The sequence below is a fragment of the Nymphaea colorata genome, chromosome 8 (genome assembly GCF_008831285.2).
Source record: "Nymphaea colorata isolate Beijing-Zhang1983 chromosome 8, ASM883128v2, whole genome shotgun sequence".
Taxonomy (NCBI): domain Eukaryota; kingdom Viridiplantae; phylum Streptophyta; class Magnoliopsida; order Nymphaeales; family Nymphaeaceae; genus Nymphaea; species Nymphaea colorata.
The window spans coordinates 21,603,969-21,618,017 of record NC_045145.1 but is presented as its reverse complement, the minus strand read 5'-3'; the positions used below and the strand labels follow the sequence as shown (position 1 = coordinate 21,618,017).

General features: G+C 38.0%; 2 protein-coding genes across 3 annotated transcripts; both read left to right on the top strand.

Annotated features, from left to right (window-relative positions):
- Nucleotides 1–45: 45 nt before the first annotated feature.
- Nucleotides 46–7,415, top strand: LOC116258754 (uncharacterized). Of its 2 annotated transcripts, XM_031636122.2 has the most exons (18): nucleotides 46–212; nucleotides 273–573; nucleotides 1,362–1,577; nucleotides 1,912–1,970; nucleotides 2,106–2,243; nucleotides 3,447–3,521; nucleotides 3,615–3,698; nucleotides 3,831–3,892; nucleotides 4,071–4,140; nucleotides 4,398–4,473; nucleotides 4,594–4,724; nucleotides 5,112–5,171; nucleotides 5,253–5,327; nucleotides 5,408–5,512; nucleotides 5,711–5,806; nucleotides 6,313–6,393; nucleotides 6,477–6,578; nucleotides 7,030–7,415. In XM_031636122.2, exons 1-18 carry the CDS (start codon nucleotides 171–173, stop codon nucleotides 7,099–7,101), a joined length of 1,845 nt encoding a protein of 614 aa, XP_031491982.1. In that variant the 5' UTR covers nucleotides 46–170; the 3' UTR covers nucleotides 7,102–7,415. The 2 variants fall into 2 exon arrangements, with proteins under 2 accessions (XP_031491982.1, XP_031491983.1); XM_031636123.2 differs by lacking the exon at nucleotides 46–212 and having other exon boundaries at nucleotides 434–573; nucleotides 1,355–1,577.
- An 833-nt stretch (nucleotides 7,416–8,248) lies between these two features.
- Nucleotides 8,249–13,635, top strand: LOC116259452 (DEAD-box ATP-dependent RNA helicase 36). The gene is made up of 6 exons (XM_031637282.2): nucleotides 8,249–8,954; nucleotides 10,143–10,465; nucleotides 11,457–11,660; nucleotides 11,745–11,826; nucleotides 13,059–13,157; nucleotides 13,321–13,635. The coding sequence occupies exons 1-6, from the start codon at nucleotides 8,343–8,345 to the stop codon at nucleotides 13,474–13,476; spliced, it is 1,476 nt and encodes a 491-aa protein (XP_031493142.1). The 5' UTR covers nucleotides 8,249–8,342; the 3' UTR covers nucleotides 13,477–13,635.
- Nucleotides 13,636–14,049: the final 414 nt, after the last annotated feature.

The window sequence follows — 14,049 nt, the reverse complement described above, 5'->3', positions numbered from 1 at the left end:
AATCGAGACCGAAACTCCTCGAATCATACCGAGTGCTCAGATCAAACCCGATCCGTGGACACTCGATAAAACCTTCCATAAAACCCGCAGTCGTGACCTCTTAGCAATCCCAGAAGGTCACAGCCAGAGCTTCAGACTCTCTCTCTTTCTCTCTTTCCCTCCCCTTCCCGATGGAAGCTACGATTGCCACTCGTCATTCCCATAATCACCAGGTACTCTCTCTCTCTCTCTCTCTCGCCGGTTTTCCATTTCTCACAGCCATGGTGGTGCAGATAAGATGCCTCGTGCCCCATTTACCATGCAAGAATCCCTTCCCGAGTATCTTTTTTCCACAATCAAGAAGAGAGGGGCTCATTGGTTCTCATATCAGAACAAGAAGGAAATTTTTGGGTTCCAAAGGTTTGGCCATAAGGGCCGGTTCTTCCCCTTATACAAAGGGTCCAAGTAGAGGTGCGTCAGGCAGTAGTAGAACACACAGGACTTCGCAAACTGGCGCCAGCCCGCTGAAACCTCTCTCGAACGAGCTTGTCTCCACCGTCGCCGGCGCGGGAGCTCTGCTTGCTGCTACATTTGGTATGTAATCCGCTCGACCAAGTGTGTTTGATCCGTGTGCGGACCGGCATGACATGCGGTCTGGTTAAATCTGTAGGAAATGTTCTTGGTGTCTGTATCCTCCTTACTTTGCCCACTTCCTTGTCTGGACATAAGTCTGAATTAGAAAGTTTTTATTCAATCTGGAGTTGTATTCTCAATTATAATGATGGATAAGGATGGAACTGAACGTGGATTTTACTAATAGAAGAAATTGGTTCCTCATGTCGTAGGGCATTGTTTAGCCGTATAAGCTCTGGAGCTCATTCCTGTTTGATAGGTGTTGATTGGAGAATTATTCTGCTACCGAATTTTTCAGTCTGTTACAGCGTAAGATAATTGATATAAACGAAGGCCAAAAGTTTCATTGTAGTTTTTGGTGATTAAATGAGAAAAGAACGTTATCAAGGGCATATACTTCATCAGGAAGTCCTTTGTAGAACCATCCCTTTTTCTATTTTACTTGGAGTTTTTCTCTTTCTTGGAACTTCAATAATCGGGTGACCGTCTGCTGATTAATTGGTGGATTGAACACCTCTCATTTTATTAAACTAGTCATTTCTTCTGGATTTGAAGTGATGTTATAGTTGTCATTGGCTTTATCGAAAATGTAGGTGAACGCAGGCCACGTGCACAATTTATTTCTTTAATTTTGTCTCACGGGCCTACAGGGACTTCTTCTCATGTTCTATGGCGTGCTCCGCGTCGTTAACTAGTTTCTTTTATCATTTGGTCTCTGTGACATGCTAATTTGTTTTTTCAGCTGACAGTTGTTTGGAAGTTGGTGGAAAGGTTAGTTGTGCCTTCAAAAACAAAACAGCCTTCTACTAGTGATGACAAGCCCTCATCATCTGGAGTGAGATGGTCCTTTGCCCCTGGTACCAATTTGCCTTCTGCCGTGAGTGCCAAAATTGAACGACAATCCATGGAGAAGCTTAATGAGTTCGTGAAGGAACTTCGCACATTTGGAAGTATTGATATGTCAGGTGAGGGTTTCTTAAAATTTACATAGACCAATAATTTGACATTTTTTTCCTCTTTCCGGGTCCTAGATTTTTTTTTTTTTGGGTCAACTTTTTTCTCGAATAAGGATATGATTGAAGATTTGGTCACGGTTCCAGCTTCTTTGCTGTAATGAAGTCTGGATGGGAAAATTTTAAATCTTACTAAACCATGTCAGATTTTAAACTGCTTCACTTAGTTCGCTGGAAATGTTAAAATTATCCTACTCGTTCCCAGTTCATGGTTGTTGCTTAAAGCTGTTGAACTAATTGTTGTTTGGTTGTTGAATTTTGTTTTTCCTTTTGATGTCTTATCTAGGCCGTAACTTTGGGGATGAAGGTCTCTTCTTTCTTGCTGAAAGCTTGGGCTTCAACCAGGTCAATAGACCTCCAGATACATTTTCATTTAAGTTCTATCTTTTAACTTTCATTATTCGAAAGCAGAAAAATGCACTTAGATCCCTTCTCTGAATGTGGTTAGTAAAATTATCATGGTGACTTGTTATATTTCAGACTGCAGAAGAGGTTGACTTTTCTGCAAATGGCATAACTGCTGATGGACTAAAAGCCTTTGATGGTGTTCTTCAATCAAATAATGTACTGAAGACGCTCAATCTTTCTGGAAATGCTTTTGGAGATGAAGGAGCAAAGGTTTGCTCTCATCCTATTTTTGAAGCGCTATGAAAAACATTATTTTCTAGAGATATAATTAATATGGGCACCAAAACTTGTATTTGGACTTTGTAGGTTGACATATTTTCTTTGAAGAATTTATGATCTTCTTCAGTTTTTGACAAAACCCATTTATCACTCAATGTGTGCTTGAAAGCTTTTTATAAAATTGTAATTTTCTATTTGTATTTGCTAGGCTTTTTCGATAGTCAATCTTAGATCGCTTAAGATTTCCGGTCCAAACAACATCACGATCAGGAAAATATTAAATTATTTACCGCCCAAAAAGTTTATGTTATCTATTTTGGTGGTAGTATAATCTTTTCTTCTTGGAAAAAGAAAAATGATGCTACTGCAATGTACTCATGTTCTTCATGGAAAAGAAGTTACATATTCATTTGCTCAAGATGTTTTAGTTTGTATACGCTGGGGGATATTTCATCCTATGTATCCTTTGTCATAATGTAGCTGAACCTCCTCTCTGGTTTATAACAAAGTTAATATCAGTAAGGTTCAATATTGCATTTGGACAGTAAAGCTTCATTGGGCCAAATGAGCTCAGAGATGAACTCCCTGGAGTTATTCACCTACTTAGCTATTGCAGAAAAGATAGAACAAGAATACTTGTTTCCATATATAAACAGAAACCCAAAAAAGAAACAAAGGAATCTGTTTATGGACTTCTTTAATGAAACTTATAGGGATTTGTTGTGCAAAAATATTATTTGTTTTTCTCCATTAATTTCTTTTTATACCCTTCTTCCTCTTTTCCCAAAGCATGTATGACTTCCTTCTTGTTAAACTGTTTATTTCTGTAGGTCATGCCAAAAATCATTATCTGGTAGCAAAAAACTATTTCCTCGAATGAACATATCTTAAGTCAGAATCAGGAAGTCATTTGTTTTATGCATGTCTTTCCATATTGAGTGGGCTAAATTTGATTAGTTTCTTCTTTATTTTATTCCCTTACATAGTAATCTCATTGGAGAAAAACAATTTATTTGCATATGGCTCAAGTCCTTTGGCTGGGTTGATGTGGTTCATTTTACTTGGATTGTCTTAAGTTCTTTAACTTGTATGTCTTGGGAATAAATCATCTTCCGTCCATGACTACGGAGATGGTACTTATAGGCTTTAATTTCTATCGGATTTTTCACAATTATGTGCTGTCTATGACTCCAGTGCTTGGCTGAGATAATGAAGGAAAATAATGGTATTCAGAAGTTGCAGCTGAACAGTACCAACCTTGGTGATGAGGTGTTTCTTTGACATCAGTGATTTTTTTTTACTGAATACAAAGTTATGTTCATTGTTTCTTTTGTTTGCCTTCTGATTTAGTTTTCTTTGCAGGGTACAAGAGCTATTGCTGAAATGTTGAAGAAGAATTCATCATTACGTGTGATTGAACTTAACAACAACATGATTGAATATTCTGTATGTAGTTCTCAGTTATACTCTCTCGCTCACTCTCTCTTTGGCATGCTCCTGCAAATATGAATAGGCTTTAACTGTGTCAATCATGATGTGAGATTCTTGCGTAACTTAACTGGATGCAAATAATCACAGGGATTTACAGGCTTAGCTGAAGCCCTTCTTGAGAACAATAGCATCCGATCCATATATCTCAAGTGAGTCCTCTGATGTAGTAGTCTGTGTATGTTTCACATCCATTTGCCTGTTTTATCACTTTCAGGCTTTTAACATATTGAAATGAAGACAGGAGCTATAACAATCAGTTCAGCTTCCGTTCGATAGCATTTACCACAATAATAACATGCTTTTAATATGCTCTATGTCATACTTCAGTGGGAATTATGGCGGTGCTCTGGGAGCTGCTGCTCTAGCGAAAGGGATTGAAGGGAACAAGTCATTGAGGGTATTTACGTGTTCATTTTCCTATGTAAAATAATCTCATTGTCTGTACTGAAGTGATGCTAATGCTTTGTGTCAGTGATATTCCCTGCCTTTGCTGTCAATTCTATCTTCTGGAAAATATATATGGTTCTGAGATTGGTTATACCCGATCCTATTGATTGTTTTCATGACAACTTCTTGAACTTGTATATTGGAGATGCTCAGATAACTGTGACAAGTGAATACAGTTATTCCAACACATGTAATTTTTTTCTGTAGGAACTTCATTTGCATGGAAATAATATTGGTAATGAGGGTGTCAGGACTTTAATGCTGGGCTTGGCTGTTCATAAAGGTTCTCACTTCTCAGCTTTTAAGTATCTTGTGTTTCTTTTGAAGAATTTTTTGATCTGATTATTTTTTTGCTTTCATGAATCAAGAACAGGGATGCCTGATGGTAATGGTTGCTGTGCAGGAAAAATTACATCTATAGACATTGGAAGTAATGAAATTGGTCCAAAAGGAGCTTTTCATGTTGCTGAGTATATCAAGAAAACCAGGAGTTTGCTATGGCTGAACTTTTATATGAATGACATTGGTGACGAGGTAAATAATTTTTTTCTGATTTTAATATTCACTAGTCATTATTAGAAAGCCTTAGTAGTGGTTAATAAGAAAAAAGGAGCATACCATCATAAGATCTAATCATGACCAAGTCTTTTTTTTTTTTTTTTTTTTTTTTTTTTTTTTTTTTTTTTTTTTTGTGGGGGGTGGGGGGGTGTCCGTGTGTATGTACCAGCCTGTCAAATAACAGTGATGATTATATTTGTTTCTTAGGTGTTCTTTTATGATTTTAGACTGGCTAATCGTTTCATCATTATACTCGCATGCCATTTCTTGTTGCCCTGGTTGAGGCTTTATATATTTCTCTTTTCTAGAATCTGCACTTTTGTTCTTCAAAAGTATGACTTCCTATGTGTGGAAAAACTTCAGGGTGCTGAAAGACTTGCAGAGGCTTTAAAGCAAAACCGCACAATCACAACAATAGATTTGGTGAGAAATCAAGCACCTTGTTCAACTGTGGATTCTCCACTAGAAATTCGTGTGGTTCCTTAGATCTTCACCATGTTCCAGGGAGGAAACAACATCCACAGCAAAGGTGCAAGTGACATAGCACAAGTTTTGAAAGACAACTCAGTACTAACAACAGTGAGAATTCTGACCTGGCAAACATGAGTTCCGAGTGCTAATTATGAAACACAATAACGAATTATTTTTCAATGTCACAGTTGGAACTGAGTTACAACCCAATTGGAGCAGATGGGGTGAAGGCTTTGTGTGATGTTCTCAAGTTCCATGGCAAGGTAGAAACTCTCAGGGTTGGCTGGTGTAAGGTAAAATGTCTTATAAGCACTTTGTTTATTTACATTTTGCTATGAAATTACTGATACATGTATGACTGACATGGAGTGCTGTAAGTTTGTAACACACAGACCACCTATTTTGTCTCCATGGGGTGAATTATCATGTTTTGCTTCTTATGTGAAAGAAGAAGTCTTTCCCACATAACCATGAATTTGTTACTGTTGCAGATAGGAGCAAAAGGAGCAGAACATATAGCAGATTTGCTGAAGTATAACATGACTATTTCAACCCTAGATCTACGGGCAAATGGACTTGGAGACGATGTATGGTTTTGGTTGATCGGCTATTCTTTCCTCTTTATCATAACGGGATTATGCTACTATTTGGCAAACTATACCTCATCATCAACTTTGAAATTAAGAATCATGCTTGACAACTTCCTGGTCTTTCACTTGTATGAATTGATCATGTTCAAATTGTTTATCGTTAGGTGACTCCGTATCATCAGTACTTCAGTTCCGAAACCATTTAACCATGCTTCCTTTTTTTTTCCCATTCTATTGAAATGCAACATACGGTTTAGCCTTAGGGGACGGTGCAGTAGGTTTGGTGTGGCTATCAGCAAAGCAGTCCGAGTTCTAACCCTATGGACACCACCCACTGTGAAAGCCTAAGCAGTTATAGTCTCTGGTGTCCAGGGTGCTAGCCACAAGGTTTTGCAACACTAGGAGTGTGTCTTAAGTTTCATGTCCTAGGTGCAGTTTTCTGTGTTAGAAACGAAAGGGAATATATATATTTAATACCTGTTTTCATGGATGCTGTTGTACAGGGTGCTGTATGTTTGGCTCGAAGCTTGAAGGTGGTGAATGAGGCTTTAACTTCTCTTGATCTAGGTTTCAACGAGATCAGAGTAAGTAGCCATATTCCTTTCCATTGCATTTGTTTTAGTGACCATGAAAATGTGATCAGCAACTCTCTCGTATGTGCAAGCAGGATACTGGTGCCTTTGCTCTAGCTCAAGCGCTGAAATCTAATGAAGATTTGACTTTGACATCTCTTAATTTAGCTAGCAATTTTCTCACAAAATATGGGCAGGTGATCTTTAGTCCTCTATGCTTTATTTCTCTTAATTGTAGGGTTTCATTGCAGCAATCTGTACTATTAGTTTCTGTAAGCAGGATGAGTCTTGGGCAAACTTATGAGTCAAATGTTTGTTGAGGCTTGCATTATACCATTGCTTGGGATTGTTAGCACATAGATTTTGGGCTCCATACCTGACTATCTATAAATATGTTTAGTCAGGATCTGCCAGAGCCAGTGTAACAATGGTATTTGGATTCGTTTTATGCAATTCACATCCAAATTTTGAAGCTAATCATCAAGCAGTTGTCAAAGACATCCAGTTTGCTAGTCGTGCATGTACTCTTGATCAAGTGTGTTTCTTAAGCATCCTGTTGATGTGGATCCGAGCTGACCAGATCCTAGTTGGCTTCATTAACACCAAACTTGGCTCTGATTTTTTTTCTTTTTGCTGCCACGCTGTCAGGTTGCCCTCACGGAAGCGAAAGACCACATATTCGAAATGTACGAGGGGAAGGAAGTAAACATCTTCTTCTGAGCATATTTCAAAATTTTGATGTAAATTTTCTTGTAATTGAAATTTTGCAAATCAGGGGAAATGATATTCCCTCATTTACAATTTTGTATGGAAAACCTTGGAAATTACTGCTGAGCTACTGCATTAAGTCCGTTCAGAGTCCTGAGAGGGAGCAAGAGGCTTATAAATCTATGTTACAATTATTTACTTTTTCTTTTTTGCAGCTTATTAAAATGTTCCAAATGCGAAGAGATATATAAATCGACTTCGCTAAGCCGTGTTGGACTGTATGCCAGTGATTATGTATGCCAGTGATTATCTTCTTTTTTATTTTATTTTCATGGATTCCTTTACCCCTTTGCTCTCAAGTGAGCCAGTACCAAACATTGCTTGGAAACAGCCTACCCCTATGGGCGCTGTTTCCCTTGAACAGGATCTTTGTGACCATGGTTTTACCACGCTTAGGTGCACCTTGGTCGTATTGAGCCAGTATGAACACACATTTCTATCTTATCGAAACGTTACAGTTAGACATGATAAGGGTTGATGCAAGATCCCCGAGTTAATAAAGATCAATAGCTTGTTTAAAAGACGTTGAAATTTGGGCGAAAAGTTGATTTTAAATTCAAAATTCGTTTTTGTTTTTTGGGCATTTGATGCAGTTTCTAACTCGTCTGTACTCCAAAACAAATTGCCAAAGAATGCGAAATCTTTTTTTTTTTTTAAATGCGCATGTGTGTGTTAACGGGAATATACTTTGTGAGACCGTGATGTCCATGAGAGAAAAATTTGCCGTTTTTCCCAATGATATCGAACTGTAAGCGGACAATATCTTTCTAGGAACTGAAGCCACTTGAAATGTTTAAAAGGGTCTCTAAACTATATAGTTCACGTTCTTTTTAAATTTGTCAAATTTAGTTATAATATCGCATGTCTAAAACTATGAAATTTAACAAATACAAATCTGATAAAAGCTTTAAAAATGAAACATGCTTTTATTCACTCCTATCAAGATATCAAGAAACATGAGTTCTTTTGTTATACTTTCGAACCTTCGACATCCATTTATGCCATTACCTTGCTAGATTTCAAAAGAAATTTAAAATCATAAAGAAAACCCAACTGACGGATTAGGTCGAATTGGTGATATGCGTTGCGAAACAGAAAGGTCCCCCCATTTCTTTGCCTTTGGGGTATTGAACCGGGTCGATACTTGAGAATCTTGACCCCTCTCCACCCTTCCCGTTTCTGCTGCCGCAGTCATGGAGGAGGTGGATGCCGATGTCGCGACCACCACCGCCCCTACCGCCACTGGCTTCCGGATCTTCTCCAAAAGAGCCCAAAAGCCACCACCCATCATTGGAAAACGCTCAGCCATCTCCTCTCCAACACCAAAAACCGCCTCAAACGGCGACGCTGATGCCGAGCCCGAAGGTTTCGAGCAGTTGGGCCTGGCCGAATGGCTGTTGCAGAGTTGTAGGGAGCTGAGACTAAAGAAGCCGACGCCCGTACAGAGCCACTGCATCCCTCAGATCCTCGCCGGAAAGGACGTGATGGGCCTCGCCCAGACTGGCAGTGGGAAGACAGCCGCCTTCGCCCTTCCAATTCTGCACCGTTTGGGCGAGAACCCGTTTGGCGTTTTCGCCCTCGTTGTCACCCCGACGAGGGAGCTCGCCTACCAGCTGGCCGAGCAGTTCAGGGCCCTCGGTTCCGGCGTACACCTCCGGTGCACTGTCGTGGTCGGCGGTATGAACTCCGTGGAGCAGGCGAAGGCGCTTGTGCAGCGCCCGCACGTAGTGATCGCCACGCCCGGCCGGATTCGTTTTCTTCTTGAGGACAACCCCGACATCCCTGGCGTCTTCTCAAAGACAAGAGTGAGCCTTTTTTGCTTTTATTGCATCTAAAGTCCGATCTATTTCCCATGGTTCAGGATTTGAAGTCATGAATTTGAGCTTTTTCTGTTGTATGTTCAGTGGGAATCTGCTAATTCTAACTTGAATTATTGGTACCCTTGTCATCATATTACTACCAAGAATTTGGTTTATCTGGTAGGGTTTTTCCAAAAGAAATGATGCTTCTCCATTCTTTTTTATGGTCAATTCTGTTCGCTGTCATTGTTTATTTTCCAATTCTACAGAATATAAGAAGTGCTGCATCTAGTACATGAGTTGTCGGTTTTATTTCCAATTCCATAAAAATAGAAAGGAGTAGTTTATCAAGTGGATTAGGTATTTGTTAGATTGCATTGTTTTCCATGTGGGTGATAGTGCTGATGTTCTTCTTTTTGGAGATGGTTGGAAGAGGTGGTCTAAAGAATTATTTCACTTGGTGTTCTTTGAGATGGCTTAGTTCCTAAATGTTGAAATTCTCGGTATCGAGTTCCTTCCTTTCTCTCTCTTCTTCTCGCATTTGATCGGTTTTCGTCCATTTGTCTGGTTAACCAGATTAACCATTGAATCATTCGGTATGTGTGTCACAACTTCCCGGTTCAAGAGGTGCGCCCTTACTGTATGATCTTCTGGTTGTTTTGAGATTTCATTGACGGTGGTTTTCATTCTTTTGTTTTATGTCGTTTTAGTTTCCTTTTTGTGAATTATAGCTGTAGGGCTTGTTACTTCACATGGTTCCGTGCTTGTGAAAGAGCATAGCATTGCGTAGTTGGACCTTGGATTAGTTATGCACTCTCGACATAGTAGTGGGCTAATCAATTTCCTCATGTGGTCAGACTTGTGCACGTGTATATGCATGTGCGTTCTACCTTTTCACTTGCAAAAACATGTAAATATAAAAAAAAATTGAAATATACATATATAAGGATCCTAGTATGCTGCTGACCTCCTTTCATATAATATGAGCAGATGTGCATGCACATGCCTCTTCATTGACATACGTTACCTGCATGTCTGATTATCGTGGAAGTGTAACCTGCTTTCGTCGACAATGCTCATGTGAACTCCATGTTTTATTGCTCTATTTACTTGAATTTTATTGTGAAAATTAGTCAAAGAAGCAGTTTTTTTTCCTTCAACTTGTGATTGTTTAATTATTATAGTTTGTGGCAGTTTCTTGTTTTGGATGAGGCTGACAGAGTGCTGGATGTGGGTTTTGAAGATGAGCTGAGAGTAATCTTCCAAAACTTGCCAAAAGAGCGACAAACTCTTCTGTTTTCCGCAACTATGACAGATGAATTACGTGCGTTACATGAGCTCTCTGCTGACAAAGCCTACTTTTATGAAGCTTATGAGGGGGTCAAGACTGTTGAATCACTAAAGCAACAATATATTTTCATTCCGAAAGATATGAAGGATATCTATCTTGCAAACGTTTTGTGGAAAATGGAGGAGAACAGTGTTCGTTCTGCCATTGTATTTGTTGCCACATGCAGGTACTTTTATGTTCTAATTTTCATACTGTTGCTAGTTGTGCATCTTAAATAAAATTTGGCTTCTTCTTTCTGTATTATTACCGAGATAGTGTGTCAACTTTCTTTTGAAGGCATTGCATGAACCAAAGCACATTTTTATACGTTCATCTCTATGTTCTATGAAGAAAATAGATTTGATTTCTAATTTTCTTATTTCAGGTTACAGTGCAAGCGAAGCTGATTATTAAGCTGTCAAAACTAATATTTTCTGTTATGGTTGAATTTTAAAATTTTTTAAGTTGGGTGCTTCAGTTTAATGGAGAAAATGATGAAAGTTAACCTAAATTTGGGACCTTGGCAATCATGAGAATGAGGAACCAACAAATTTGATCTGCATTTCGTCTGCTGTTTGTAGTAATTTCTCAGATGGCTTTTATCAGAAGTGTTGCATGTTTTCTGCATCTCTTAGAGAAGTTCTGGGAATCATATGCATGTACTTCATTTTTAGCTTGTGAATACATAACCTCTTTGACGATCAATTTTGTCCAGCTTCTGCTAATATTCAAAGGTCAAAATAGTTGGTTCATCACAAACATATGATCCTTTCCTTCTTGGGTATCAAGTGTAGCACAATTTGACTAAAAATTAGAAAGTATAAAGATACAGACTAGCACCAAATCACAGAAAGGAATGCATTTGTTCGATCCACCGTAGTTGTGTGTCACAGCACTTGTATGAGTTTCTGGGTTAATTACTAGCTTATTTAATTAAGAACTATTCAGAAACGCTAGACCTGTAGGTGAATGCGATTGGTAACGTTTTTGGTGAATTCTTTGAAATTTTGAATCACACTGTTCCTATTGACTCTAATTAAAGTAGGAACATGGAAAATCATGTGCCACACTCCCTTGATATAATAATTTTCATTCTAGTCAAGTTAATAAACATTCCTATTGATCATTAATTTTATTGTTCACTTTTCATATTCATATCCATTTGTGCGTTCAATCAGGGCTTGTCATCTTTTGAGCTTGATGTTGGAAGAACTTGACCTAGAGGCTGCTGCATTACATTCTCACAAGTCCCAGTCGCTGAGGCTGGCAGCCCTAAATAAATTTAAATCTGGCCAGGTCCCTATCCTGTTGGCAACTGATGTTGCAAGTCGTGGTTTAGATATTCCAACAGTTGATCTTGTTATCAACTATGACATTCCAAGGTTCTATTTCTCTCTCTTTCTGGTTTATACTTTCTTCAACTCTTTAACAGTTTACACATATCAATACTGGTAATTTTACTTCAGAGATCCACATGATTACGTTCATCGAGTTGGGCGTACTGCAAGAGCTGGAAGAGGAGGTCATGCTTTGAGCTTGGTTACACAGGTGCATATGACATCAATCTTGTTGAGACATTATTTATATTGACATTGTTTGTCGTAACTTTCATATGCTAAACTCTAGCTGCTGCCCAAGAATCCCTTGGGAACTAATTTGTGGCTAAATTCCTGGGCCATTTAATTTAGCTGCTTCAAGTCTGAAAGGAAACACAACCAATCCTATCTTCTGGTTGGCTAATAATTTTCTTCCGTCTTGTCTCATGAATTAATCTGCTTATATTTTAACGTCAAATGGATGTCCTTATGTTTCTATGCATAAGCCGTATTAAAGGGAGACTATAAGATCTTTATTCATTTGAATACTGTGATTCTCGTAGCTGTTACAGTAGTCAATAGTTGATTAAATTGAATTCTAACATTTCTTTTTCTGCATTTAAAAGCTTTCACTTCCATATTCAAATTAAATTTTGTATAAGCAGTTCTAGTTCTTGGACAAATTATTGTGGTTACTAAGTTGGGAACCTTGGGCCAGACCTTGGTGGTACAACTTGCATTGCCGTTAGTATGTTTAGTTAATTGTATAATATTTATTAACATCAAAGGCTCCCTTGAGGTTTGAAACCACCATAAGATTATACTTCATCTTATTAGGAGATTCAAAGGGGGACATAGTTGCAAAAACATTGGTCTCATCATCATCTTCAAGTCTCAACTATCAATAGTAAGGTTGTTAAGTTACCACCAAGCTCATGCGCTTATACCCTAGAACATTTCTACCTTCTACTTATGTTAGGTATGGCTCTCTAGTTGACGTCCTTCTTAATTGAGCATGGTAAGGTTGTTAAATTACCACCAAGCTCTTGAGTACATACCCTAGAATATTTCCGTTGTTCTAGTCATGCTAATTATGGCACTTTGCTGGATCTGGATGGTTGTTAAATTACTACCAAGCTCATATGCTCATACCCTAAAATATTTTTACTTTTCTATTTATGCTAATTATGGCCCTTTTATGGATATGTCTTTTCTTAATAAAAGTTAGTAAGGTTGTTAAATTACCACAATCCTCATACTCTCATATCCTAAAATGTTTGTGCTGTTCTAGTAATGCTAATTATGGCTATTTACTTGACAGCTTGTATGTATGAGATCAAGGCTTGAATTTGTGTATCTACCGTAAACCCATAAAAAAATTTTTTTCTGTGTTTTTTGTCTGTATACAAGTGTCTGGTACTGTCTTACTAATGCTAAGCTTTTAACTTGATTTTTTTGCTCTAGAATGATGTGGATCTCGTCCATCGGATAGAAGATGTAATCAGGAAACAATTAGAAGAATTTGAATGCAAAACGAATGAAGTGCTTGGTGACCTCACAAAGGTTGGTCTTCAATCTTTAACTGCAAGTCTGTAGCTCATTACTACTCCTTGTGTGCTTCTGAAAGCCATATGAGCCGTCTTAGTAGAGTCCTGATTAACGCAAGCTGGCCACAACCACATATCACTCGGTCCAATTTTTAATGTTATTCTTGATGAATCTCTAGGTCTGCAAGGCAAAACGAGTGGCAACAATGAGGATGAATGATGATGGCTCTGAAGAAAGGGTGAAAGAAAGAAAAGCCCAAAAACTGAGAACTTTAGAAGATAAAGGTCTGCTAAAGAAAAAGAAGAGGAAACGGGAAGAATTGAAAATCACCTGAACGAGGGTCAGACTTCGCTTCTTCTGTGCCCGCATTTTTGTAGATGAGGAAATTATCACAATTTTTGTGCTTGGGGAACGATTTTACTGTATGTGTCTTTTCACTCGGATGCTGTTATATGGTGTAACGTAAAAGTTATTCTGTTTATTTTTTAGTACATTTTGGTACTCTCTCTTTCACTCACTTTTAGGGGTGTTTGATTAGGTTGGATCTTCGATTTTGAGTGTTTAATTTAACATGGAGCCCACCCTAAATCTGTGGTTCTAGCACATTATGACTTTGGGAACCATGCATCTATTAGGCCTCAAATCTATGGACTCTGGATTTTAAGCCATGTACATGGGTATGGATATGGATGCTAGAATATATATGTACACTGAACAGAAATCGCTTAAATAGATAAATAAAATAAAATTATATATATATATATATATATATATATATATATATATATATATATATATATATATATATATATATATAAATGCACCAAAAAATTATAAATTTTAGTCTGTCATGTCCAAGCAGTTTTGGTATAGCACCAGTGTCATATCGCATCGACATGGTTTGACT

Bases quoted from the DNA above. Each gene is read 5' to 3' on its own strand.
- LOC116258754 (XM_031636122.2), top strand. From the start codon at position 171: ATGGAAGCTACGATTGCCACTCGTCATTCCCATAATCACCAG. The intron at 213-272 runs GTACTCTCTCTC...ATGGTGGTGCAG, and splicing joins GTCATTCCCATAATCACCAG to ATAAGATGCCTCGTGCCCCA. The intron at 574-1,361 runs GTATGTAATCCG...TTCAGCTGACAG, and splicing joins TCTGCTTGCTGCTACATTTG to TTGTTTGGAAGTTGGTGGAA.
- LOC116259452 (XM_031637282.2), top strand. From the start codon at position 8,343: ATGGAGGAGGTGGATGCCGATGTCGCGACCACCACCGCCCCTACCGCC. The intron at 10,466-11,456 runs GTACTTTTATGT...GCGTTCAATCAG, and splicing joins GTATTTGTTGCCACATGCAG to GGCTTGTCATCTTTTGAGCT. The intron at 13,158-13,320 runs GTTGGTCTTCAA...ATGAATCTCTAG, and splicing joins TGCTTGGTGACCTCACAAAG to GTCTGCAAGGCAAAACGAGT.